We start from the raw sequence: 26,403 nt of genomic DNA on the forward strand, positions 1-26,403 counted from the left end.
AAAAATGTAAGCAGCAACATTGTTTATAATACAAACCATTATTAATACTTGAGGATCGATAATAATGAATAACAATTAAGCACCAGATCAGGAAATTCAAATGATTTCTGAAGGATCATGTGACACTGAGGACTGATATAATGGCAAACAAACTAAATACGAATTCTCTTATTTTTAAACTACAATTTAGAGTAAGATTGTGTATGCTTGTTTTAAATGTTTCACAGGAAGAAGAAGAAGGCTCAGATGACGACTCTGTCCGGTACACCCCCCCACCCGTGTGCCTCACTGATAAGAGCAGCTGTGGGGAGGAGGAGGGAGACAGTGACCCGGCCTTTGTGTCTCCACTGGATGAGATCAAGACAGTGAGACATTCAGCCATAACCATGTCCAACCTCCACGAGGCCTCCAGGTATACAAGCCTTAGTCACTGAGGGACATCACATGTAATTAAATGAAAGTGGTAACATTTAGGGACCTATCCTCACTATTATCTAGTTGCTTATTGGCTCTTTATTAGTACTTATAAAGCACTTTTAAGGTGCCCCTTTTACACGTTACATGTACTTACTATTACAATAACAATAAATTATGCATTATTACATGCAAGTAACCCTGAACCAAATCCTAATTCTAACCCTACCCATATAGCTAGTACAAGTAGTTAATATTACGCAGTACTTATATGTAACAAGGATACCTTAAAATAAAGTGTAACCTTAATGCCTTACTCTGCCTGAGTTTATTTTAGATCCCTTAAAGTGATAGTTCTCCCAAAAATGAAAATCCTGTCATTAATTACTCACCCTCATGTCCTTCCAAACCCCTAAAACCTTCACTGTTCATTTTTGGAACACAATTTAAGATATTTTTATCCCTTTCAGTGCCTTTCTCTCACAAAAATCTCCTTACAGTGTCTCATCATCAGTTATATCACCGTTAGAATATAAATTGGGTAGACAAAAATATGTCAGTATAAGAATTTCCTGCAAATGTACATAGTTTAAAACAACATGTTAAACTTTAAACTGTGGCTAACAGTATAAAATTGTAAAATTCTTTAGGAAAATCACAGAATAGCCAACCCTCTGGACAATATTCTGCAATATACTGTATATTCTGTTGTGTTGACTGAAAACCTTGGGTGACGTGGGTATGTAAATGTTCTGTAATGATACATTGTATGGTAAAATATTCCCTTACAAACTGCTTGAATTGCAGGTCTGAGTTGCTGGAATGTTTGCATGAGACTCGAGCCGAAAAGAAGAGACGACGTAAAGCCATCAGAGAGTTTGAAGAGCAGTTCCTCAGACAGATGGGAAGGTAAACACTGATACGTTGCTCTGGCATTAACACATTTTAATGGTATTTAGTTACTTTTGTCTTTTTGAACATGGACAGGAAGGAAAAAGGAAAATAAAGATTACAATAGTTCCAGCCTAGTTAGCATAATGCACATCTATGATACACAAAATAATACCACCAGGAAGAAAAAACTAAACAAGTACACAATATATGGATTTTGTTTTTTAAATAAAATACATTTCCATTTATTCTGCTATCCACTGATGTACAAAACTGCTTCAGTAAGGCAACTCAAGGGTTAAATGGTAGTGTAATCTCACAGAGTCATCTGTTTCATGCGGTATCTGTTTTTCTTTATTTACTTCTCTCCCTCTCCATCAACATAATGAAGAACCGCACAAAAAGATGACAGAATCCCCGTGGCCGAGGAGTACCAGGAGTACAAAAGTCTCAAAGCCAAATTACGCTTACTGGAAGTGCTGCTCAGCAAACGGGAAACCACACAGACTATCTGAGTTAAAGAGATTCTTTCTGCCTTTCAGTGTTGAACCCAATGTTTGGACCAAATGGAGATTTACTTTTGACATAATTGTGCCATAATGATGCTAAAATGCACTTTAATATGTTTTCTGACCACATTAGAAGTCCTAGACTCAGTGGGTTGGGCCGAACCGATCAAGGCCTTTCAGTGACTACTAGAACAAACACAAACGTGTGCGATCTCTGTGCTGTGTACAGAGCGAGACAGATCGATACAAACCTCATTCAGATTTCAAAGGGCAAAAGAGAATAGAGTATTCATCTATGTTTATGGAACATGGCACTTTATTTTTGGAGAAGATTTTTATTTTTATTTTTAACCAAAGTCGAATCGTATGCAATTGTAATGTTTTCTTGCTCTTGTCTGAAGCTAGTTTATGATTCTAATTAGGACCGTAGTGACATTGTGCACACTAATGAGGATCCATGATTCTCTGGGGCTAGACAAAATCTCTAGACTGTCAAATAATGCAACGCTCTAGATAGAAAACAACTCAGAGCACTTAAAATAATGGTTTTATGCAAATTTCAATGAGTTCCTTAACATAAAAAAACAGCAGAAACAAACCATAATTGTATGCATTGTATGAGCCAACAAAACGTAATTGTTTATTTCTCATATATTTGTCTCTCGCATTAAAAAGGGAGCACAAAATGAGACATACCACCCAGAATTGAAAAGATTCTCCCAGAAGAGCTAAGGACTGTATTTCTAAAGATCCATTTTTCTCAAAAACGTGTTACAGTATGGTACGTGGTCATCACAGAGCACAGTTTTCCTCCTATACATCAAGAGCAAATGATATATTGGTTAAAATGAACACTGTCCAATCACATCATACATTAAAAACAATACTGAAGCCCGAAGCGGAGATATGATCATGAGAAGCGGATGAGCGCTTTAAGTGCAATTCTGCTCAAGTAGCTACTCTCTGGAAACGAAACAATCAATATCTTTGCTTTCCGACGGCTCTACTGCAATGAACTATTACAATCTTTGTGTAGTGTCTTTGCATGCCAACCAGCTAAACTGTTGAGTTGTGCTACAATCAGGTGTGGTTATTCTGTCATGTTAATGTCGTCCCAGAATTTATTTGCTGTACACATCCACAATGACAAATGTAGCTTTTGAATGCTAGCTATAGTGCACGTAACTTCATTGGTTTATACAGTATATATATATATTTTTTTTTTATCACCAAAGTCCTGTATTGTGCACTTCTGATCCTGTCCATTTTCTATTCATCAGTTAAAAAATAAATATTTTTCTATCTACACATCATATCACATTGATTATATGCTAAATCACAGTATACTGGATGGGTTGGAATAGATAGCATGAAACACTGCTGAAGAACAGTTATGGAAGTGCTAATGTCAACGTTTCCAAAAATGTTTGCAATCATGCTACAGATACGTCCAATCACGTTTTTTGAGAGACCTCACTTGATATCCTCACATTCATAATGCCTCATAAGAACGGCTGCCTCGATTCACAGATTTGAGTGACTTGATGAGCATTTAGTGTTACATTTGTGTAAACTTTGGTTACAATTCTGCATTCTAACAGGAAGGTCTGATAGCCAATAGGATTAAAGAAGCAGTTTGATTGAGCACAAAAATAGGAGCACAACATAGCTAACCCAAACCCTGGGTCAAGATCCATAAGCTAGTAAACAAAACAAAAAAAAAGCTGTGAGACACATGCTGCGGAGGAGCCTTACAGACACCAGAAGGAATGATGGATAAGTTCGATAATGGGTAAGGAGGACGGCGAAAGGAGAAGGCGATTTTCTGTGCTGTTCAAGGCAGCAGGAGGGTTCAGGTTCTTAGGTTAGCGTCCCACGCTGATGTTGCAGGTCTTGCAGCTGGGATCCTTCTTGGCGTTGACTGTGGACAGGCTCATGAGCTGGTGGCCGCTGATCTCAGCTACCGTGCCCAGGCTCAGATCCACGGGGTCGGTGTAGATGACCTCCAGGATAAGGTCCTGTGCGTGGTGGAACACCAGCTGGCCATCTTCTTCTTCCGAGCACGTCATGAAGCGGTTGTTGGCGAGATCCAGTGCTGGCAGGCGCAGCTTGCAGAACTCATCTCCAGACGAGCCCTTCGGCGCGATCACCAGAATGACGTAGTGATAGGCCGTGTACATGCAGTAGAAGTCAGCGAAATACAGGTTTGTCTTGGGGCTGAAGAGCTCCTCGGCTGGTAGCTGGAAGCGGTAACGGCCGTATGGCGAGTCCTGTGGGGGTTTGCCCGTGTTGAACTCGGTGTTGCAGCTGAAGAAGATGCCCTCGAGTTTCCCGCTGATGGGCGAACCGTGGCTACCGCTGTTGTCCTTCACTGATGGCAACATCTTGTTGTTTTGGGCCTCCCTGCAACAAGAGAATTCACTGTAAATGACAAATGACTTCATGGAGGTGACGTACAGTGGTGCTAAAAGAAATTAGATTTAATGCACTCCATTTTTTCCTGATTTATGCACTTAATTTCACTGCCAGTGACGAACCTACTTAAATCAGTACAGTGTGTAGTAGCTGGAGAACGCATTACAGCTAATTCGGAAACTGGAAAAGTAACGGCAAAGCTATATAATGGTTTAAAAAAAAACACAATTCTCAAGGACCATTGAGAATCATTGAACATGTAGTGTCATATAGGTTCATGACTATAGGGTGAGATAATATTTCTTTAGGAGAAAGATATTTTTAACAATCAATGGAATGTAGTTTCCATCAGAATAAGAAAATTTTGACTTTTTATCTCACAAATCTGACATAATATCTCACAATTTTTATCTATTTATTTTAGTTGTTTTGCTTTAATTTCTCACAGTTCAGACTTACTTTCAAAATTGAATGTTTGTAGGAATTCTTAATTTCTCACAGTTCAGAATTTATACATAGCAATTTTTTGGCAAAAGAAGTCAAAATAATAAAGATGTTAAATCAAAATAAATCAGAAATGCAAGTAATATACAAACTATACAATCACAATAATATATATATATTTATTTATTTATTCTGTAAATACATTTATTATTTATTTATTTATTCTGTAACCAAGAAAAAAAACAGCCTTTATGTAATTTAGCATTATTAATTGACTTCTTATTAATTCTAAGTCTGATCAGAAACCCTTTTCCTTTTTACCATCACATCAGGGTTAGGCCTGATCTTTGTTGTTAATGTGGTAGATAAAACTGAAATGATATAAACAGGTTGAAACGCATGATTTATCATCCAGATATCTAATCAAGTCTGGGTGGAATTAATCCTTGAGTTTGCATGGGGCAAGTACAACGACAATAGGCTTTTACTCACTGATGTGAAACCGAATTTAATTACTTTTGAATAAAGCAAGACAATGAATATTGTAAAACTCAGTGAAGTACGATGAAGTGGTATATTTAGATACATAAACTAGAGTCATATTAAAAAAATGTTGATTTCTGAAGGGAAATGAATGCCCCCTCCCCCCTTCACTTCTTTAGACTCCAGTGAGCCTTTTCAGATGGATTTCATTTGATTCCACAGTGCCTCTTACATTTAAAATCATATTCACTTTATACTTAGAGAAAACTCATTATAGGTGTATTATATCACCTTAGATGCATTAAATTCAGCACCATAAATGGTCTTTTCTGCTATAAAGACTGACTTAATGGCTGTTTTCATCGAATTATGCTATACAGGACCGTATTAGTTGAAGACATTTAAATCACAGGGATAAATAAAAGTACATTCAAAATTAGAAAGATAATTTGCAATAGAGAGAACATTTTAATAAAACAACAAAACCTTTCAGGGATTTTCTAATAGGAAGAAAATAAATATTCATATGAACTGAAAATGGTCATCACTTACAGTACATGCCCTCATGTTGTACTATATCTATGTGACTTACTTCTGTGAAACACACAGGGATTTTGACATTTTTGAAGGGGACTGTTCTGATACCAGACATGCTTCCTTTTGAAATTTACAGACTTAAGCCACATTTATTAAATGGAAAAGAACATCAGGGAATCTCTTCAGAATTTTACCTGTTGTGTTCCACAGAAGAAAGCTGTCATAGAGGTTTGGAAATAAAGCTGACTGTTCCTTTAATAATTTAGTGTTGGTTTCCCTGTAGAAACTTACCTTGTGTGGTCAAAGTACTCTTTGTGTTGGTTTCGATAAAAGACAGAGAACCGCAGCATTCTGCCGGCAATGACCTCGGCTTTCTCCAGTAACTGTGTGAGATGAACAGTGGAATAATCTGTAGATACAAACAAACAAACGAAATAAATAAAAGTATTGGATGGAGTCAATATGTGCCAATAATGGCCTAAATGGGTTCATGGAGGTCATATCAACAATATTTTAAAGCAGCGATTCCCAATATTTGAGTCACACTAAGCTACATCATAATTACCAAATTTTTATTATAATATTTGATATATTTTATTATGAACTTTTCCCCATTTTGGAAATCCTGTGTTCAAATATTTCAAGTATATCTCACCGGCTGTACAGAATTCAATGATCTCGCTCCATTCAGAGACGGCGTAGTCTCCATCACCCTGTTTGGACGCGGTCTGAACGGCCACAGTGTATTCAGTGCGTGGACTCAGGAACCAGTGTCCTCGCACTGTCATGGGCAAAGGAACAGCTTTCGCTACCAGTTTAGTGGGGACGTCCTAACATAGACAGATAATAAATTAGATTAGACGGTCATGTTCCTGCAGTTCAATCTCTGCAAACACGTTACTGAAGGTCGGGTCAGATCAGGATGTGTAAGAATGAGTGAATATAGAGCTGCTGTGTACACACACCTTGTGTTTGAACTTGTTGGCATTCTTGTTTTCTTTCTTGTTGAGGTCGATGAAGTAGTGCGTGATGCGTTCCTTGGACCTGGAGTCCATATCCCAGAAGATCTTAAAGGAGTCGCATGTGATGTTGCTTATTTTGATGTTCTGGGGAACAGGAAGTTCCTCCATCTCGGCAATGCCGCTGTCCAGGGACTTGTTTCCTGAAAGACACACAGAGAACAATATTTGAAGAGATTCTTCAAGGAAGCTTTTGTCAACATAAAACCGTCTTTCAGAAGAAAAACACATTTAGAATGTAGTCTTTCTCTTCTGAGTAAACAAATGAAAACATGAATGACTCATCATGCACTCAGGGGTGTGTCCAAATTTTTGTCCAATCAAATGCTCTCTAGAATGAGAATGTCCCACCACAGATACCACATTCCTCTGGCTAGGAATAGCAAGTAGCAAGTCATAGTTCAAGTTTGATATTATTCTGACACATTATTTTCCCCAGTGCAGCACAGCACTTTTACACTTTTTTGTAGCTTAATCTGATAAAATATTAATAATATAATTAATAATGTATGTTTAACTGTATACGCTTATTATTATTATTATTATTATTTTTTTTTACATAAGATATACTTAGATATAAGAAGGATTTTTTGAATAATTTACGCACGTGTTTTTGTGCGCACGTTCGTTTTCAAAATGATCTTAGAACAACGGTTTATAGCAACAACATTTTATAAATGAGGCCCCATCTGTCTCTGACACCTTAAAGTTAGGTAATGAGCCTCACTAATCAGTTATTGTGGAGTTTTTGTTTGTGTAATGATTTAGTTTAATCATCAACTGCTCGATTTGCGCTTTAATTTAGTGGACTTCCAGAATACAAATGGCATATTGCACTACAAATTGCAATTACCGTCTTTTCATGTGTGGCTTTTTATCTTGTAATCAGCACACTACACAATCAGACCCACCTCAAGCATTTCTCTTTTAGCTCTGAAATAAATCAGAAGACAACACAATCATCCTTGAGACCTGTAGAAGGTCGAATCAGCAAAACAGCTTGCAGCCCTAAATCAAAACTAGCACACAGCATAACAACATCACGATCTCTAGCCTCTTCTGTCCAGAGATGGGAAAAATACTTACAATTTCATGAATTCCTGCATATTAAAAAGCAAAATGACTATACAATATTCTTTCTTTGGTTTTTTACTATTTCCCCAGTGCTGCAAGGTAAAAGGTAACATTTCACTGCAAGTCATTTTTTATTTTTATTTTTCATAACTATAAACTATATTAACTATATTATATATAAGGGATGTATCAATTGAATCAAATGGTGAAATCAAAATCATGAATCAAAATGAATCGTGAGCTGAGAGAATCGTTACATCCCTACTAGATAAACATTTCATTCTTCACTCAAGTTTTCTGTATGAAAAAAATCGGACTAATATTTCAGATATTTGAAAAAGATATTTAAGGTAAAAATGCAATTATACAATGAATGTGTAAATAAACACAATTATCACTCAGAGTGGAGTGTTGTTCTCAAAGGCTGCTATTTTTTATTTGATTTCTATGCTGTAAAAAAATAAATAATAAATGATAATAATAATAATCTCACTGCCCATCTAAAATGCTCAGAAGTTGACCTGACAACAATAATTTCACATTCTTACAGATAGCATATTCTGTACTTTGACATCATTAGAGGCACCATATTTCTGATGCAAAAGATTTGCTTCAAACTATTAAATGACATTAAATTAACTTTCAATTTATTAAAATTTTCTGTTTCATAATTTTCAACATCTGATATACAGAGAACTTAATTTCCGGCATTATGTTGTAATTTTACCTATAGTTGTGTATCCCACATTTTGCATTGAACGCTGTTACTATATGATTGTCCTTGGAAGAATAAAAGCATCTTTTAAAAGTGTCACAGAAAGGACAAATTGTGACATCTTTGGGACATTCTACAGCATGGTAAAAACTCTTATTCAGCATTCATTAAGGTCAACCACGGTTATTTTAAGATAAAACTATCAAATAAATATATTTAGATAGAAATGTAAGATATTTGTATGTGAAATATAAGTTTGTCAATAGCAACAGTTGTTTCCAAGCTATCCACAAAAACTGAAAGATAAATTTCAGCAACAAAGTTGCAAAAATTGCTTGAAAATCAACTCAGCAATAAAGTTTGTCCTCCCAAATTTGACCATCACCATTTTTTTCATAAGGTTAAGCACATTCTTTCACTGACTGTTTGTTCAAAATAAGACCTACAACTTTCTCTAAACATGTGTCTGGTATACTGGACATTTGGCGTGAGGAGACTTAGCTATTCAAACACAAACCCCAAACTCTTTCGGTCCTGGCGCCAGGGTGGCCAGTCCATTCACTCCAGCTCTATAGGGAGACACGAATGAATGAACTTAAAATAAAGAGAGCAAGAAAAAGCCAGAGACTGCCTGCGGGATTTCTATGCAGACACATTACCTGCCCGGCCAGCTAAAACTGGTGCGTAAACACGCCGGAGAATGAGAGATGAAGGCAGTCGAGTCAGAGCTGGAGAAGCACCATAAGGGAGACGTCCTCACGTGTCTCTTCAGATGGAGCGTTATAGATGAGCGAGCTCCTCTCAACCACCAGAGAGAGGCTGAATGAATGATTCATAGGCAGCCCCTTACTGTAGCTCCCAGCGCTGAAACCAGCTCTTGTTTTATCTCTCGCCTGCACTATGAGTTCTCAGAATAAAGACTCAGGATAACAAGAGATCGCCTACGTTAGGGAGGAGCGCTCTGACACCCAGGACTGTCTCACTGGCACATTATTATCTCAGCTGAGAATTACTTCTGGAACACTTTGTTACTTTCAACTACATAATAAAGAACTTGTTACACGTTACTTCCAAGTGTTTCTTATTCACAACCAAAGGGTCTAAGAGACAGGAGAATAAGGAAGTCTACGCGTTTAGTGTAATTATTGTTGGTTTGTGCAGTTTTCTGTATCAAGTAGCTGTGAAATGTTAAAAGTAGAGCAGCACAGGTAAAAAAAAAAAAAAAAAACCTTAATATGACATTTAAAAAATGTGGCAAATTATTATTTCTGTTTCAAGTATTCTTCAAACGTTCTGTTCATCAAAGGGTCCCCAAACGTTTATTTTCATCCAAATTTAGTCATACATTATGCTATTTAGCCAGTTATTTGTATTTGTCAGTGCCACTGGCTTTTTCTTTAGCTCCAACTGAAAGGCCAGCCTCCTCTTTAATGTTATAGGAAAAAATGGGTGTTTGTGTTTGTGTGAGTGTGTGTGTATGTGTGGGCATGTTTTTGTGACATATCAGAACACAACTTTGTATAATGACATGGGTATGACACAGGTATTACAAGGAGAGGGTGACTTATGAGGACATAACCCATGTCCCCATTTTTCAAAATGCATATAAACCATAAAGAATTCGTTTTTTTTGAGAAAGTAAAAATGCACAAAGTTTCCTGTGAGGGTTAGGGTTAGGTGTAGAGTTGGTGAAAGACCATAGAATATACAGTATGTACAGTATAAAAACCATTACGCCTATGGGATGTCCCCACTTATCACAAAAACAAACATGTGTGTATATGTGTGCGTGTATGTGTGTGTGTGTATATGTGTATGTGTGTGTGTGAAAATAGATCATTAAAAATCAAACTTTAAGTGACCATTCACAAATAATTCTACCTCTGATTTAACCTTGTTATGAGGCTTTTAAAGTACCAAGAAGCAGTGTTGCATATAAAAACGCCATCAATAACGTTTATCCAACAACATTACTGCAAGGACACCGTTGTGGCATGTTGTAACTCAAATTAGACCTAAAAAGCCTTAAGAGGATCAAAATGCCAAACTGCTCACAATTTAGATTCTCCATGGGGTGGGAAGTGAGTAATCTCAGGCTTAATGGACAAAAAGCCATGACTACACCACATCTTTCTGAGCATGCCAAAAACTCACAGATGGCATAAAATCCAATATATAGTACCAGTCCCAAGTTTGCACACACATTCTAATTCTTTAATATTACTATTTTGAATAGTAGCATAATATTATATAGAAATAATATGTATTCATATTATTATTGTATTAATAAATTAGTCATACATATTGAATAACAGTGCAGTAATAGTAATTAATAATATAAGCATTTATATAATTATCAATTAAATTAATTAATAATAATAAAAAATATATATATTATTATATTTGTATAAAAAACTAAGCATTTAAGCATAAACAGTTATACCAAAAGATTTTAAAGAAACAAATTCAAGTTCCTCCAAATGTTTGACTGGTAATGTATATGTTTACAGGAGTTATAACAGCACAAAGGCGCGCAATAGTGAAAGAGAAATCAAGCAGCACTAATGACTTGTCATCAAGAGTCATCATCAAAGATCCGGAAACACAGTCATGCACAGGAAACCCAGTTTAGAAAAGCCTCCGTGCTATACATCAGGAATGCAAAACCCTTCTAATTTTGTCTTTTCTCCTTGTAAGGACATTTGAATGGGGTGATATGAAGGCATGGGGAGAACCTCCATCTTCCACAAAGAGTGCTGCTGAAATCTCCATCCATGATTAGATGTTATGTCACTTCCTACTCTATCAGTCTTAGACATATATCCTTTATCTGTCTTTCCATTATTATTGCATCAGTAACATCCTCTTCTGGCTGCAGTGGCTCTAAAATAAACTGCCCTCTCCTTTCGAAGATAGCATCAGCAATTCATTACCACAAAGAACTCAATAATTCCATTTCTGAAAAAAGCAATAGTAGAAAATATGCCGAGGATGAAGCATTGAAGTGTTATGCTTTCATTAACACAGACTCGTTATTTATTAGTCACTAGGTCATAGCATCTGTTTCACTACTGAGCACAGATACTCACTCTGGCTTTCATCCGCTCTCCGCATCCGGTTCCAGGTTATCTTCGTTCACAACAGACTAGACAATCAACTGGTGATGCAAAAGCCTGAGCCTGCAGGAGATTATATCAGAAACCGCTACACCTACCAGCCAGACGAACACTGTCCTTTCATGGACTCCTTTCCGAAAGGAGCAGCAGATGTAATGCCGTAGCTAAAGCTAGTGGACATAGTCTCCTGTCCAGACCCAGCGTGCTGACCTGTCTCCAGTGCACCCTGTCCCTAAAGCCCACGCTATTGGCTTAGAGCAGCTTTAGTGTTTGTTTTACAAGCCTAGAACACTCCCACAGGAGGAGCCCGTATTATGTCATCAGCTGGATTCGGTGACTGACCGCGGGTCAGCGCTGGACTGAAATTTCAGAGGGAGGGAGGGAGGTAGAGAGAGAGAGAGAGCTGAGTTGTCTCTGAGTTGGGTAATCTGGTCACCCATTCCCGTTAGGAAAGGGGGAAATATCCTTTGAAGTTTTGCATCCCTCCCCTTCACAATACCGTTTGCGTTGTCTGTCATATTTCCAGAAGATGACATCATTCTTATAACGGATGTCAGTGTATTAGAGATTATTTCCTACTGTGGCAATTGGAAAGAAGAATCCGCCTGCATTCTGGGAATGTGACACTGACATTTTTACAGTAAGTGTTAGACATTCCACAAAGATTTCATACTTTCTGACACTTCCAGTAATAAAGAGAGGAAAAAAGTTTGTCAAGACTGTCTGCCTGGATGAATGTTTGAAGTCTCATGATGAAGTTAGATTGCATGGGCATATTGAAGAGATTAAAGATACATAGACATTGCTGGTTGCTTATGGTTCTAGGTGAAGAGAAAGAAGGCAGTAAGATAGATAGATGGATGGATGGATGGATGAATGGATAGATAGTTGTGTTTTAATCAGACCCATTGCCACAGGTGTATAAAATCAAACACCTAGCCATGCAGTCTACAATTACAAACATTTACAGTATGAAAAATAGTTTGCTCTGAAGAGCTCAGTGAAGTCAAGTGTGGTATTGTGATAGGATGCCACCTTTCTAATAAGTCAGTCTGTGAAATTTCATCCCTGCTATATATTCCACAGTCAACTGCTGTTATAGGAAAGTGGAAGAGTCTAGGGTCACAGAGAGCTAAGGGGTGCATGGTGCATAAAACGCTCTGCTGATTCCAGAGCTGGAGAGTTTAGAACTTCCACTGGCTTTAATATCAGCACAATTCAGCACTGGGTGGAGCTTCATGGAATAGGTTTCCACAGCCAAGCAGCTGCATGCATTCCTCACATCACCAAGTACAATATCAAGCATCGTATGGAGTGGTTTAAAGCACACTGACACTGGACTCTGGAACAGTGGAAACCCGTTCTGTGGAGTGATGAATTACAGTTCTCTGTTTCGCAGTCTGATGGGCGAGTCTTAGTATGGCAGATGCCAGGGAGACATTGCCTGACTGCATTATGCCAACTGTAAAGTTTGTTGGTGGAGGGTTAATGGTATATATTACTGTTTTGCAGGGTGTTGGGCCAGGCCCTTTACATCCAGTGTAGGGAAACTGTAATGCTTCTGCATACCAAGACATTTTGGACAACAGGGACTTTTGCACCAAGTAGTTCTAGGAACTAGCCATGGGTGCGTTTCCGAAAAGCAACTTTGGTCGCAAGTTACATTGTCACCAGTAGATTTCAATGGAACTAACTACCATAGTTAGCTGACGATGCTTTTGGGAAATGCACCCCGGCATGGTGGTTCGTTTGATGACTTGCAGTGTTACATATCATCGAGGCTGAGAAAAGAACACAATGCTGCAGACAACAGGTAGCTAAAACTATTATAGCGGTTTTCCATATTTGTGGAGTAAACATTTTTACATGGATTTTTAAAAATTAGTTAGTAGATGTTTCTTGTGCATTTGGCCAATCAGGATACACTTACGCCACTGGTACAACTGTTGTCCTATAGAACTGTTTAAGTCCCTACTCTGAAGTAGGAGCTAATTTAGTTCCCCCAAATGGAGTTCCTAAAGCTAAATACGTTCGTTCTTGTGGTGCGAATACTCCAAAAAGCGGGAAACTTCAGCCAGTAGTTTTAGGAACTATGAAATGGTTCCTCCAGTGTGAAAGCCTCTGCTATGCTTTCATCTTTGTGGGAACAGTTTGGGGTAGGCCACTTTCTATTCCATCATTACAGTGCCCCAGTGCACAAAACTAGGTCCATAAAGTCATGGTTTGAAGAGTTTGGTGTGGAAGAACTTGATTGGCCCTGACCTCAACCCCATTGAACACCTTTGGGATGGAGACCAATGATTTTACATCTATGGCAGTGGTTCTGTTGTTATAAAAGGGGATGTTGTTTGATGCTGGCTGTATGTATTTGTAATGTTGTAATCTGTTGATGTTTGTTTGTTTAGATCACTTAAGAGTTGCCACAGATACAGTACAAAAATAATTTACGAAAGGACAATAAAATTAAAATATGTACTTACAATGCGATTTCATTAAAGTCCCTGTTATTGGTCTGGTGTTCCAATACTTTTGTCCATACTTTGTAGATGGAAAGATAGGGACCCTACCCCTCGCAAAATAAGACCTCACAATGACGACATCGATTGGCATCCTCACATGACCAGACAACAATGGACAGAGAGAACGCATGAGACCGCAGACAATGGGCATCTTCATATTCAACATTCTCTGGTGGGCCACTCCATGAGCCCCACAACACCCTCATTGAGCTGAAAAAGACCCTCAGCAGCTGAGGAAAGAGAGGGACTGCTTTGTTGCATTCATCCTAATGAATAATAAACGGGAAACATGATGCAGGAACAGAGCCTTTCATGAAACACTTGTGGATGAAATACATGGCCAGAGTTAAACGGCATCACTATCACCCTCAAACAAATACATATGGATTGACATGTCATGAGCAGCATTTTTAATTGGGTGATTCATGTGGTGCTGGATATTGCTAGAGGAAAGTCTGTTATTGGTCAATCATAAAACATGCAAAACGAAATCTATGACTACAGGATAACACAATAGACTGGCTGAACCTGGCCATCTGTCTGACTAGTCATGAATACAAATAACTGACACTGGGAATTTACCATAATATCCCATGGTTTATGAAATGCCGAGGCCTCATGGGTAATGTCTTAAAGCTAAGGCCACCACTTCACTTTAATAAATCACACACAGAGCTCTTCCCCTCAACCCAGTGGCTGTTCATGTTTATATAACCTCTCCTCCTTCAATTCCCGCTAAAGATGCAAGGATGATGGAGTTTAATATCTCCAGGGTGCGGGTATTACTGGACCACTCTTGTGTCTGAGACAGCGCATTAAAGTTTCATCAGTCCTTGGTCCCAAGACTATAAATAGACCAGCATTTCGTTCTTTAATGTGTTGAATCAGAGAGGACCGATGCTGCAGAGAAGAGATCCTCCAAGCTGTCTTACAGTGCAAATTAAATGACACATTGTTCGTTTTGGCCAAGGAAGTGTTGACAGGGGCGCTGACACGAAAACAGTGATGGAGAAATAAAAGTGCTAATTGTGCAGTGGAAGGCACCGCAGTGTAAATAAAAAATCAGCTGCTAAAACCCAAACCTCTGCACTGCATCAAGAACTCAGAGGAATGTTTAATTGCTCACAGTTTTCTCGTTCACAGCTCATAAATCTTAATGACGTCTTTCAGTGATATTTCAAGTAAAAACATTGTCTTTAAACATCTTTTTCCTAAAATTGCTAGCAAAAAATATATATAAATACTGGATTAAATTACACGTAAAATCTAGTAAATACATTTGTAAGGTTACAAGGGATTTACAGTATGTTCCAAAAAAAAAACAAAAAAAAAACAACAACTGTTTTTTTGAATTTGGTATAATCAAAGAATCATGAGAAACATTGATGTTTTTCGAGCATCAAATCAGCATATTAGAATGATTTTAAATATATTAGAAAATTATTTAAATAGTAATACTGTTTCACAATATGAGTGTTTTAATCAAGTAAATGCAACTTTGCATAAATAAATAAGTAGGAAAAGCAGCTCATTAATTCATAACAACCAAGACCACTTTAACAACTGCGAAGCAACATGCTAAAACAGTTGTTTTAAATTTCCAATATTCATGGCAACTTTAACTTTATTTCATGATTTTATATGACTTTGTTTGACCTTGCAGTTGTTTTATCATTCTTATTATGGTTTGAGGGGCTCAGCTGGTATCTTGAGACACAGTAAGACACCCTGACCTCAGGCAAGCAGAAACTGTACAGACAGCACCAAATGCAACCCGTCTACCCTTGAGTTTAATGCATGAAGGCACATTTTCTCAAAGCTGTCAAGAATCAAAGGATCTTAAGCAATGGTAATTAAGCAAAAGGCTTAATGATGCACAGCTTGAAATGCTCCTGAAGATTATTACCACTGTACTGGTCTCAGAGGAAATGGAGCATTTTGTTAGAATGGCTAATTACTTCTGTGCCTTTAGACCAAAGCTAAAGCATCATCAGAATGACGACAAGCAATAAATGTGTGGACACATCCATTTTCACAGAGCTGTTTTTATGTTTGATGAGGCCACTGAATCATAAATAACTCTTGTAGGATATTGTGTCTCTGCTGTGAAGTTTTCTGATGGAATCATCGGTCAGTGTTTCAGGATATTTATGGGAATGTCACGTTTATAGAACAACATCAGATCTTGGACTAATGCTTTACAAATAGACTGTAAAAATACTTTTAGTGTTATTTTGAAAGAAATATTTGTTTTATATCAATTGAATTTGTTTACAGCTTAGTCTTCACTCTTCACTAAAGTGCATTGAAATGAGGTAACAACTTTGATTTGACTTAAAGCTAAAATGTGGCGTTTTGGTGCTACTAACATCCAAGTAAAGGAGGATTACTTTGAAAATGGATGTCTTTACAGGTATAAAGTACTTCTTAGTAACCTAATCAAAGCACCACAATATGAAAGTAATGGAATTTAACTACTTTTGGATTTCTTCAAGGTCACATATGAAAATAAAGTCAATTAAAAAAGCATGTTAATCAAAAATAGTTAGATTTATTTTGGATTTTATGCAAAATATAAAATATTTGATGCAAAATGTAAAATATTTTGGAAAATGCCACTGAAGAACGCTGCTAATGCACTGCTAATATGAAACCAGAATTCTTACACCGAATAAATATTTCTCCAACACAAAAATGCAGAATAGAAATTAGCTTTTTATAAATGAACTAATATACTAAGAACAAATGCGCTGAATTATTAACATTAAACAATGCTAAAAAATATTGTTCTGTAGGTGTTGTAAGTATTCAAAATGACCTGGCACACTCACACAAACAGAAACATGTGCATCGATGATGATCTTGAGCAAAATAATTTAGCGAGAGGCATGACATTTCTCATTAGCGAGGTAATAACGGCACTGTTCTTGAAGCAGATGAACGTACAGTTTTGCTATTAGTACAGACGCTGCTGTTGAACACTACCAAGACTTGCACAGACAAATTTACACATGTTTAATCTCTCTCTCTTTCTCTCTCTCTATTTTTCCCACTCTCTAATAACTGCATTAGTCTGACACTTTGCATTGTGGTTGCATCACCACCTCTGGTATGTATTATTTTCTAATAATTCAACAGGCCATCGACAACAATTTCTTACTTAAATTAAACCATTGTAATTCTGATAGTATTGCCATGTAACTGTAATCTGATTACTAATCTGAATCTAAATGTAACTGTAATCTGATTACTTCGTTTTTTTTATGTGACTATAACAAATTACAGTTACCATTTTTTTGTATCCTGATGAAGTAATGCTGTTAAATGTATTCTGTAACTGCAAAATAACAGTTGTTTTCAAACTGTTTTCCCAAACCAGTATTCATGTAAAACATATTAAATTCGGTTTGATCAAATTTAAGGTCAAACGAAGTCTTAACATATCTAATTAAGTGAAAATGAAAATGAAAGTTTAAGGGTGTACTCACACTAGGCACGGTTGTCCTGACCAGAGCCCAACCCCTCACTCCCCTGCTGGCCTGCACTCACATTGCACTTCACGTTCCAGGCTGGAGGACGGTGATGTGATTATGATGTGACAGTTTTAAAGTAACAAGGGGTGCGTTTCTTAAAAAAATCGTTGGCTAACTATGATCATAAGTTCTATAGAACTCTATTTGTAATGGCAGAACTTGCGACCACAGTTGCTTTCGGGACACCCACCCCATGAAGTGAAGCGCTCTCCATTGTTTTGTTTGAGTCGTTTGGTACCCAATGCTAGTCCAATTAGACTCAATTAGCACAATACTAGCATTTTTTTTAACATATTGAATAAATGAGTTAGCATTTTGATAACGTTTCATCATATTGCTTTCAAGTTTTAGCACGTTAGCCTGCTTCTAACATGTTTAACCACATTGCTAGCATGAATTAGCATGTTTATAACATGTTTTAGCACATTGCTAGCACCTCCTATGCTAAACTGAATTATGACTATATTTTAATATCTATCAATATCAATCAAGATCAATATCATAATATGTTATAGAGATGGCAGCAAAAGTAAGCATTTTATCTCCCTCTTTTTGAATAAGTTGGAAGTAGTAAAGCATGTTTATAATGAAAAGTCGCATTATGCATTCCTGACTTAATCACTTTTGTAGCTTCTCTTTGATCTTAGCCCTGGGAAAGATTAAAAACATTAACACATTTACAGATTTTGCCATTATTATCTTCACAATATGTTTGTTGCCTTTCTTTAAACATATTTTAATGTATAAGGAAAATCAAAAAGTTGATCAACCTTTAATTTGTGTGTATTAAGTTAGTAATAAACCATGTTTTACGGTTACAGTGTATATTAGTTAGAGGGAATTTTATTTGCAAATTATTTTGAACAGTAAACCTAGAAAGCGGACTTGACAGTAAAAGGTTATTCACAAACACTGAGACATTTGCTGTTAAAGCAGCCCTGGCTTGATCTACTGTGCCGCCCCACTATGAGACCCAGTACAGGAAGAGCTCATGGCAGTGTTAGCACTGCAGGAGCATATGGTCCTCACAGCAGGTCTGTCTCATCAACCTGACACCGCTTCAGAACCTCAGAACACGACCTGTCCAAACCACAGCTCTCTAAACTCTGCTGAAAGACCTGTTATGGGTGAAATATGTTAAATGGCAGATAGAGAGATAAATTACATGCACACACAAGTTTTTTTTTCTTCTACAGTCTAATTAGCACACATATCTGAAAGCTTATTTTCACCACAGAATAAAAATATTAAAAAAAGGTAATTGATAGTTTTTATCTCACACTTCTCAATTGTTCTTTCAGTTGCGAGTTTGTATGTCACAGCTACAAATTATAAACTTGTAATTGCGAGAAGACATACATTTTTTTTATAAGAATTGCGATAACAAATCTGAATTGTGAGTTGAATGCTACAATTACCTTTTTTGTTTTTACTTCAGTGGCGGAAACAAGTTTCCATACATGTTTACTCGCAGTGGTTTTAAAGTCATCAATCTTTTTCAAGATATTGACTAAATGATCCATTCACTAATTGTATTTTTGCATAGTATGAAAAATGCAGGAAAGTGGTTTTGTTTTGCAAGTTTACTGTATATACATGCTGTGAAAGCCTGAAATGGCTGAGTCATGAATTGAGATAGTCTCCCCTTGATCAATGTCACACAGTACTGACACAGGTCTCCTCCATACGAACATGATCTTCACAGGTTTATTTTGGTCTCTGTTGGTCAGACATTCAGTTAGCATTGCAAAACATAAAACCTTTCTGAATGGTCACTTTCAATCTAAATGTATCTTTGTTCAAGGTTAAACCTGGTATCTCTTTCTGTAGAGTATACCTCTTATAATAGCACTATCTTAACTTTTATTATTATTATTATTATTATTATTATTATTATTATTTAGTTTCATTACAGATCAGGCTATAAAAATCAGTATGTGTTATCTCACCTAACTGTGTATTTAAATATGAAATTACCTAAACTGTATTTCTTTTGCCAACTCCAGAATAAGTTGTATTGCCTGACCTAATTTATTTCACTAACCCCCATGGTTTGTTTTTTATAATAACATAATCATATTAAACAGTCTAGACCCCATGGGGTATTCGTTGTAATCCTTGCAATTCACTAAACCAACTTTCTTAATGACAGTACTCTACTGCACTGACTGTTAATGTTGTGAAATTTAGTCTCTGTGATACACAAAACAAAAATTTTAAACAATGTTCTAGTTGATTTAAAGCTTCAAAAAGGTAATGAAAGAACCATATGTTGTATTATAAGTTCCGGCTCTTACTATGATATGCCCATTTTGTTCATGAGTCCTCATTTAGAATGGGTTGATCCGTTTTGGAGATCACCAAAGCCATATTTCCAATATTAACTAATCTGCTAGTCTGTTTCTAATCTGAGTCATCATGTGAATGAATATGGGATGCAAAAAGCAGGAAAAATCCATGCAATACGCAAATAATTACATACATATAGTCATGGAATCAGGATTTGTGTATTGTTAAAAACACAAATTGGTTTGTCATCTTTTGAAAGTAAGAAGAAAACACTTCCATCATCTCTTGTTGTTGACTAGTCAAACTCTGGCGCATTTTGGCACACATTAATCATCATTAAACCAATCTGTCAAGAATATGGCTAATTTTTAGACACTGTAGCTGCATTTATGCATTTAAGCATTTGGCAAACACTTTTATTCAAAACAACTTACATTACATTCAAAGAATGCATTCTTTTTTTATTAGTTCTTGGATTTTCTGGAAATTAAACCCATGAGCTTGGCATTGCTGGCGCTGTATTGTTTGAGCTACAGGAACACTTATACAATATTTGGCCACTGTTTGTTCCATGTGTTAGTCTGCTAAACCACACTTCTCTTGTTGTTTATACATTTACACAATTCAGTCTAAATCATGTTATTTTAGTTATTGTTAGGCAGATATGTTAGCTTTCTATGATAAACAATTCTGGTTCTGTCTTTGTTCACCACTTGATGTCTAATGTAAAATCTGGCTCCTGAACCAAAACCAGTCCTGAGGTACAGGGGGAATTTCAGAAAAACATGCAAACAACACACAAATTGGCAAGAATTATGCAAACCTCAACTCAGATGAGAATCTACAGATGAAAAGAGTTAAAGTTTCAGTTCAGTCTTCATCCATGAGTGAACGATAAGCTTGTCTAAGGAGCATGTAGCGTGAGTAATCACATGACTGAATCACTTAATAGAGCAACAATGTGGCATGTAACTGCCATAACACAGGTTTTCAGAATGATAAGATGTTTAAAGCACACACATACGTACATAGTGTGAAACTGTGATGCCAGTGATATAACACCACAGAGAGTGATGTGATCTGAGAAAAGCAAGCCTGGCATGGTGTTTCTTCTGGTGTGATGTTTGTGCTTGAGGTGATGGAAAAGGCTGAAGGGTATGTTGAGCTTTTATTAGAAGTGTAAAAATCATAATTTGAGTTTTGTGACTTCTGGTATACTTCTTGTTTTGGTTTAATGACATGTTTGTATGTAGCCTTTACATTTCAGGAATTATGTTTGGAAGTCTTTGTAATTAAAACTTTTGAAAACTTTCCTATTGTTGATGACTCATTTAGCACTCAGGGTTCATCCCAATTTTTTTTTCCCTAATCAACTGATACCACTTGCTTCTGAATTGCAATATCATGTATCAAACCATGTTTACAGCATGTTTGTCATCCACCATCCAAAAAAAAAAATAAAAAAAATAATAATAATAACCTTATTTACTCAACCTTGATGTTTTTCAAGCAATTACTTACAAGTTTTATTTTCTTCTTCAGACCACAATTGGGAGTTCTGACTTAATTTAATATAAACTCACAATTGCGAGAAAAGAAGTCAGAATTGCAAGACATAAACTTGCCATTCTGAGAAATAGGCCCTATCATACACCCGGTGCAATGCTGGAAAAAGGGGTAATTTTTTGCTAGTGTCAGCCCAACACAATTATCATTTATTTTCATGCCCTGCACCATGTTGTTTAAATATCTAATGCATTTGCACCCATTTGTGCGCCCATGGGTGTGCTGGTCTGCAAACGAGGTGTGTTCAGTCATATTGTCGGTGTGTTGCTATTTTGGGGCAACTGAAATAGACCGTGCCATTGACCAACTAAAACCTGGTCCAACTAAAAGTCAATTGAGCAGTATTTTTTGTTATTTAAAGAGCGGTAAGTAATATGTGCCTATAGGTGAGTCCACAACGCTTATACACTCTGCTTATTAAACACACAGAGACATGCAGCAGCACACAAACATGCCAAATATAAAAAATAAAAAGGATTACAATGTAAAAGGTTATTATTGAGGAGGCTTCATAAATGTAAAAATGCCTACATGTAATAATGGATAGTCATTGCATGTATCAGAATTAGGCTTCCTCTTTGTTGCGCACAATCAGTTCTGTTTCCTCTCTGGAGATGCATTAAGTCTTTGCGGTTGCAAATTCTGCTGTGTGAATAGTGAATCCGCTATGTTGCAAGCGGAACTGGCTCTTAAAGGGAATGGGAGAATGGGAATGAGACTCTAATGCACATTATGCCCCAAACACACCCATTACTCATTAAGAGAAAAGGGACAATCCTTTTAGACCATGTGCCAGGCGTTTTTTTATTTTTTATGATTGATTGGCAGAAACAGCCTTTGACTAATTTTAGGCTATAACAGAAAAAATGCTAGTGTATGATCTTATATGATCAGTTCCATATTTGTCAAGTATTCTAAGGTTTTGTCTAAAATGTTTCTACATTTTAAATTTACATTTTATGTATTATTTAGCCAAAATCCTGACAAGATCTTTAAACATTTATTTTTTGTGTGTGGTACGAAAAAGAAAGAAGATCATATGGCATTAGAACAACCCCAAGGTAAATGCACAGTGACATATTTTTTGGGTGAACTATCCCTTTAAACTACAGATTATATTCTATTTAAAATATTTTTAAATCCCATTTCTGTTTTTAAGTTGCACTCGTGAAGAAATTTCATGGGTTTTTAACATCCATTCAGTTTGCTAAACTTGCTTCATTTAACTGTGTAATTTAGTTATGACATACAAAACACATATTTTTAGATTTAACCAAAAAGAGTTTACATTTAGCTAACACTCTTTGCCCCAAATCTCACTTATTCAAACAGCATTACTGTCTCTATAAGCATGTTCGGCTGAGAATAGGCTAATAATCATGAATCAACTACATTATTTATCCATTTCATGTCTGTTTTGTTGTCGTTTTGCTGTGGTATATGTGCACAGTGGACACAATTAGCAAATTGATGACCATGTTAAATCGTTTCTTTCAGGCGGGCTTGGCAGATGGTGGCCCCAGTTTTGGAGCCAGTCCCCCCATACACAGCTGGCCAAAGCTGTATATTCAGATGGGGTGGTGAGTTAGCACTGTCAGGCTCCTATAGGCCCTCACAACAAAGGACCCCACATCTGAGGCCTGCCCCGAGGGGGAAGAAACGCCCCCTTTAATGCGTGCTTATCCAGGAGGGCGGCTCGTCCATTATTTTTCTTTTCACAAATGGAAGCCTGTCCTTAGAGTATTCTGTGTTTCAGAAGCAAATGCTTGCTTTGAGTGCATCTGCAGTTTCACATTGATTATATAATGGAAATATGGACTCATTCCTCATGATTTTTAGTAAAGGATGTACTTCCCATATTAGCACCAAGCTTTAACTAGAAGATCATAGCTGGTTCCAACACTGAAATGAACACCTGATTCATTTTCATTCACTGGAAATGGTTTGTTTTTGTGTCTCAGTGACTAAATTAACAGGGTATTGGCCAGATTTACAATGTTTGATAGCTTCACATTTATTTAGTGTGCAATGCAATTTACAAAAAACTAAAAAATAATTGTAAATGTATGATGGAAATCAAAATACAGGTATAAATATTAATACAGAAAAGATTATATATTACAAATGGCACATTAGATGCATTTTAACTCATGCTGTTGTAAATATTTTTTTTTGCTGATATTCAAATGTCATTGGTTATTACTTTTTTATCATTATTATTATTTCAGTGATCATGTGGGATTATAAATATATTACAACTGAGTGAAAAAAACCTATTCAAATGATGAGTATTATTCCAACCTTACTGTGAAATGGCTGAAATAACAGTATTTACTTTATGGTTTGGATGGCTTGGCTTAAGGTTAGTAACAATAAATAAATAGTAATCAGCCAAAAAAAAAAAAAAAAAATCTATTGTTGACCACTGATCTGAATAATGATGGGAATAATTTCCTTACTGTGGTTGCCAGTGTCTATTGTGGTTATAACCATGATACTTTTACCCTTGGAAATTGATAGTCCTTAGATCCTTGGTAAGCCTTAGAAATCTTTTCCAATTAAATTATTGAAATTTTTTGAAAAAAAGTTAACTTAATAACTTTATAAAACTGGTTTATTATTCTTATGAACTCTGGCAAAGATGTCCATTATTACGCCAGCACAAATGGAGAGGGGAGGTGAGTATGGCACATTGAGGAGTATAAAACTCAGAGGACAGATGGGTCAGAACAGAACGTACCCATTGTGACTCAGTCATGTTCATCATTTCTTCATCATGTTCCATCTTGGCCCACATCTGTGCAAATTATTATCCAAGTTCCATTAACCAATCAGATTATATGATTCTGTCCATGTTAACATGTCTAGTGCAAACAAAAGCATCTAAGTGATATCTGTTTTAATAGACTGCAATAGGAATGAACAAAGTATTTATGAAAAGCTTGTCTTCATCTTTGACTGTCCATAAGAACATTAAAACAATAGAATCAAAATCAATAGAGTTGTGTGTCTACACCCATTATATCACTCAAAGGACTGTGACAGCGTTGATGCTACACTGCATGGACCGTGTCAATAAGAACGTTCTCTCTTTGTTTGTATCTTTCTCTGTCTTGTGACAGCTCGGCTGAAGGGACTTCGAGTTCCTCTGCACAGTGCTGGTATAGAATATAAAACAGAGCTCTAAGGGAATTTTGTTCAGCTCACACAAAACATGTTCTTAAGCGCTGACATACTGATCATAAACATATACACAGAAATCTACACACAGCTATCCCTCTGCATATTCTGATTGGCCTCACCTCTTGTTAATTACAATAGTAATGATTTATAGTGGTTGACTTATTATGGTTTTCAGTGGCAAGATTGTGATACAGTTTAAAAGAGCTAAAGGGTGGCAATATTGCAAATACGTACATAAAATTTCTGATTTTTTTAAAATTAACATTTACTCAAAATTCACTAAACAGCAGTTGAAACCAAAAAACTCTAATTCACTAGTAAACAGTGAATCTGACACACATATGTCAGTTAAAGAAGTTATCTAAATATTCTTCCATTATGATACAGAAAAAAAAAAAAAAACACCAGTCAGGCAAACGGCTATTGTTCTTTATGCTTTGTATTTTTAATATTATGCTCCTAAACTGCTTTTTAAGGGCAGAACCTGGCAAGGAAGCTTTCTCTGGAAAGTCAATGACTAAGTATGCCTAGAAACGCACGCACTGGGATACACCCATGTAAATCCTGTACATAACCATTAATCATGAATGTAACAGATACACAGTACGCGCATAAGACAATGGGCAATACAGTGTCACCCAGATGAATCAGCATATTCAGAGATTGGCTCAACTAAACATTATGCTGTTTCATTATGATGTGAGCGAGTGAGAGAATTGCTCACTGGTCCTATAGCCTCAGATGCATGTAGCTGCAATCCGGCATTGTTTCAGAATTGTGCGCGCGTAATGACCGTGTCCATGGTGCTGAATGTTCCGCGAGCATCATATTGAAACAAGCATTCAAGTGCATGGAATATTAATGCATCTATTTATGTGACCCAAAGGGAAATAATAAATGGCGCCCAAGTGTGCATACATGCGACTTAAAAGCATTTAGTCGACATGGAACTATGTGATTTATTCATGAAAACGTCGCTCGTTTTTATGAAACATTGCACGTGAGTCTTATGGTGGTGCATGGATTATAATAACCTTTAGTTGTATAGAAAGCTCAAATTCAATGTTTCTGAAGAAAAATAACTTAGTAACCTCACGCGCAAATCTATTCCATGCACTTTCATGCGCGAAACTGCTATTCACGTGAGTTGCGTGACTGCTTCTGCGTGCATTAAAAATATATTTCCAAGTGAAAGCTCCAATGCAATGACACCAAACCAGCTGCAGCTAAATGAGAGATTTGCTGAGCAACCCCAACCTATAGTATGCATCAGGGTCTTTAGAAGCATGCGCCTTCAGTGCATTTGCATTTTGTATTTTGCATGCATTTAAATTGTTCCCCGTCTTAAAATCTCAAACGCAATGGCATTGCTCCTTCAATCCATTTCTCCTTTCTGAGGACAAATGGATAATTTAACAAAAGCAACACTTCTTACCTTCTCTCTCACAAAGCTGGATGGCGTCCAGACTGAGATTCTTTATCATGTCCTCACACGGGCTCGTGGGGCTGCTGACACTATGTCCCACGCGTGGAACCTCCATCATTGAGCCTCTAAATGAACGATATTCCGGTAGTGAGAGTGACTGCAGTACCGCAGGACAGATCTTTACTCCGTGCTCTCTCTGTCTCCCGCGGGTTTCCACAGTGTGCTGCTGATGAGAGCCACGTCAGCACATCGTCACGGCAGCTCCATCAG

At 36.8% G+C, this 26,403-nt stretch overlaps 2 protein-coding genes across 9 annotated transcripts in view; one reads left to right on the top strand and one right to left on the bottom strand.

The window, feature by feature from the left end:
• The window catches only part of LOC127969486 (protein FAM13C), a 15,952-nt gene extending 12,825 nt beyond the window's left edge, over window positions 1–3,127 (top strand). For both annotated transcript variants that reach the window (XM_052571488.1, XM_052571489.1), the window contains 3 exons: window positions 228–412; window positions 1,222–1,323; window positions 1,697–3,127. In XM_052571488.1, the coding sequence (XP_052427448.1) occupies window positions 228–412; window positions 1,222–1,323; window positions 1,697–1,820 (411 nt within the window). In that variant the 3' untranslated portion in view covers window positions 1,821–3,127. The remainder of the gene's footprint in view (window positions 1–227; window positions 413–1,221; window positions 1,324–1,696) is intronic.
• LOC127969487 (phytanoyl-CoA hydroxylase-interacting protein-like) lies at window positions 1,345–26,403 on the bottom strand. 7 transcript variants are annotated; one of them, XM_052571492.1, is made up of 7 exons: window positions 9,161–9,416; window positions 9,019–9,070; window positions 7,566–7,645; window positions 6,659–6,855; window positions 6,349–6,523; window positions 5,985–6,102; window positions 1,345–4,217 (listed from the first exon to the last, which is right to left on the bottom strand). In XM_052571492.1, the coding sequence occupies exons 4-7, from the start codon at window positions 6,821–6,823 to the stop codon at window positions 3,680–3,682; spliced, it is 996 nt and encodes a 331-aa protein (XP_052427452.1). In that variant the 5' UTR covers window positions 6,824–6,855; window positions 7,566–7,645; window positions 9,019–9,070; window positions 9,161–9,416; the 3' UTR covers window positions 1,345–3,679. The 7 variants fall into 7 exon arrangements, with proteins under 7 accessions (XP_052427452.1, XP_052427453.1, XP_052427450.1 ...); XM_052571493.1 differs by lacking the exon at window positions 7,566–7,645; XM_052571490.1 differs by lacking the exons at window positions 7,566–7,645; window positions 9,019–9,070; window positions 9,161–9,416 and adding an exon at window positions 26,143–26,403.

This window comes from Carassius gibelio, chromosome B12 (genome assembly GCF_023724105.1).
Source record: "Carassius gibelio isolate Cgi1373 ecotype wild population from Czech Republic chromosome B12, carGib1.2-hapl.c, whole genome shotgun sequence".
Lineage (NCBI taxonomy): Eukaryota > Metazoa > Chordata > Actinopteri > Cypriniformes > Cyprinidae > Carassius > Carassius gibelio.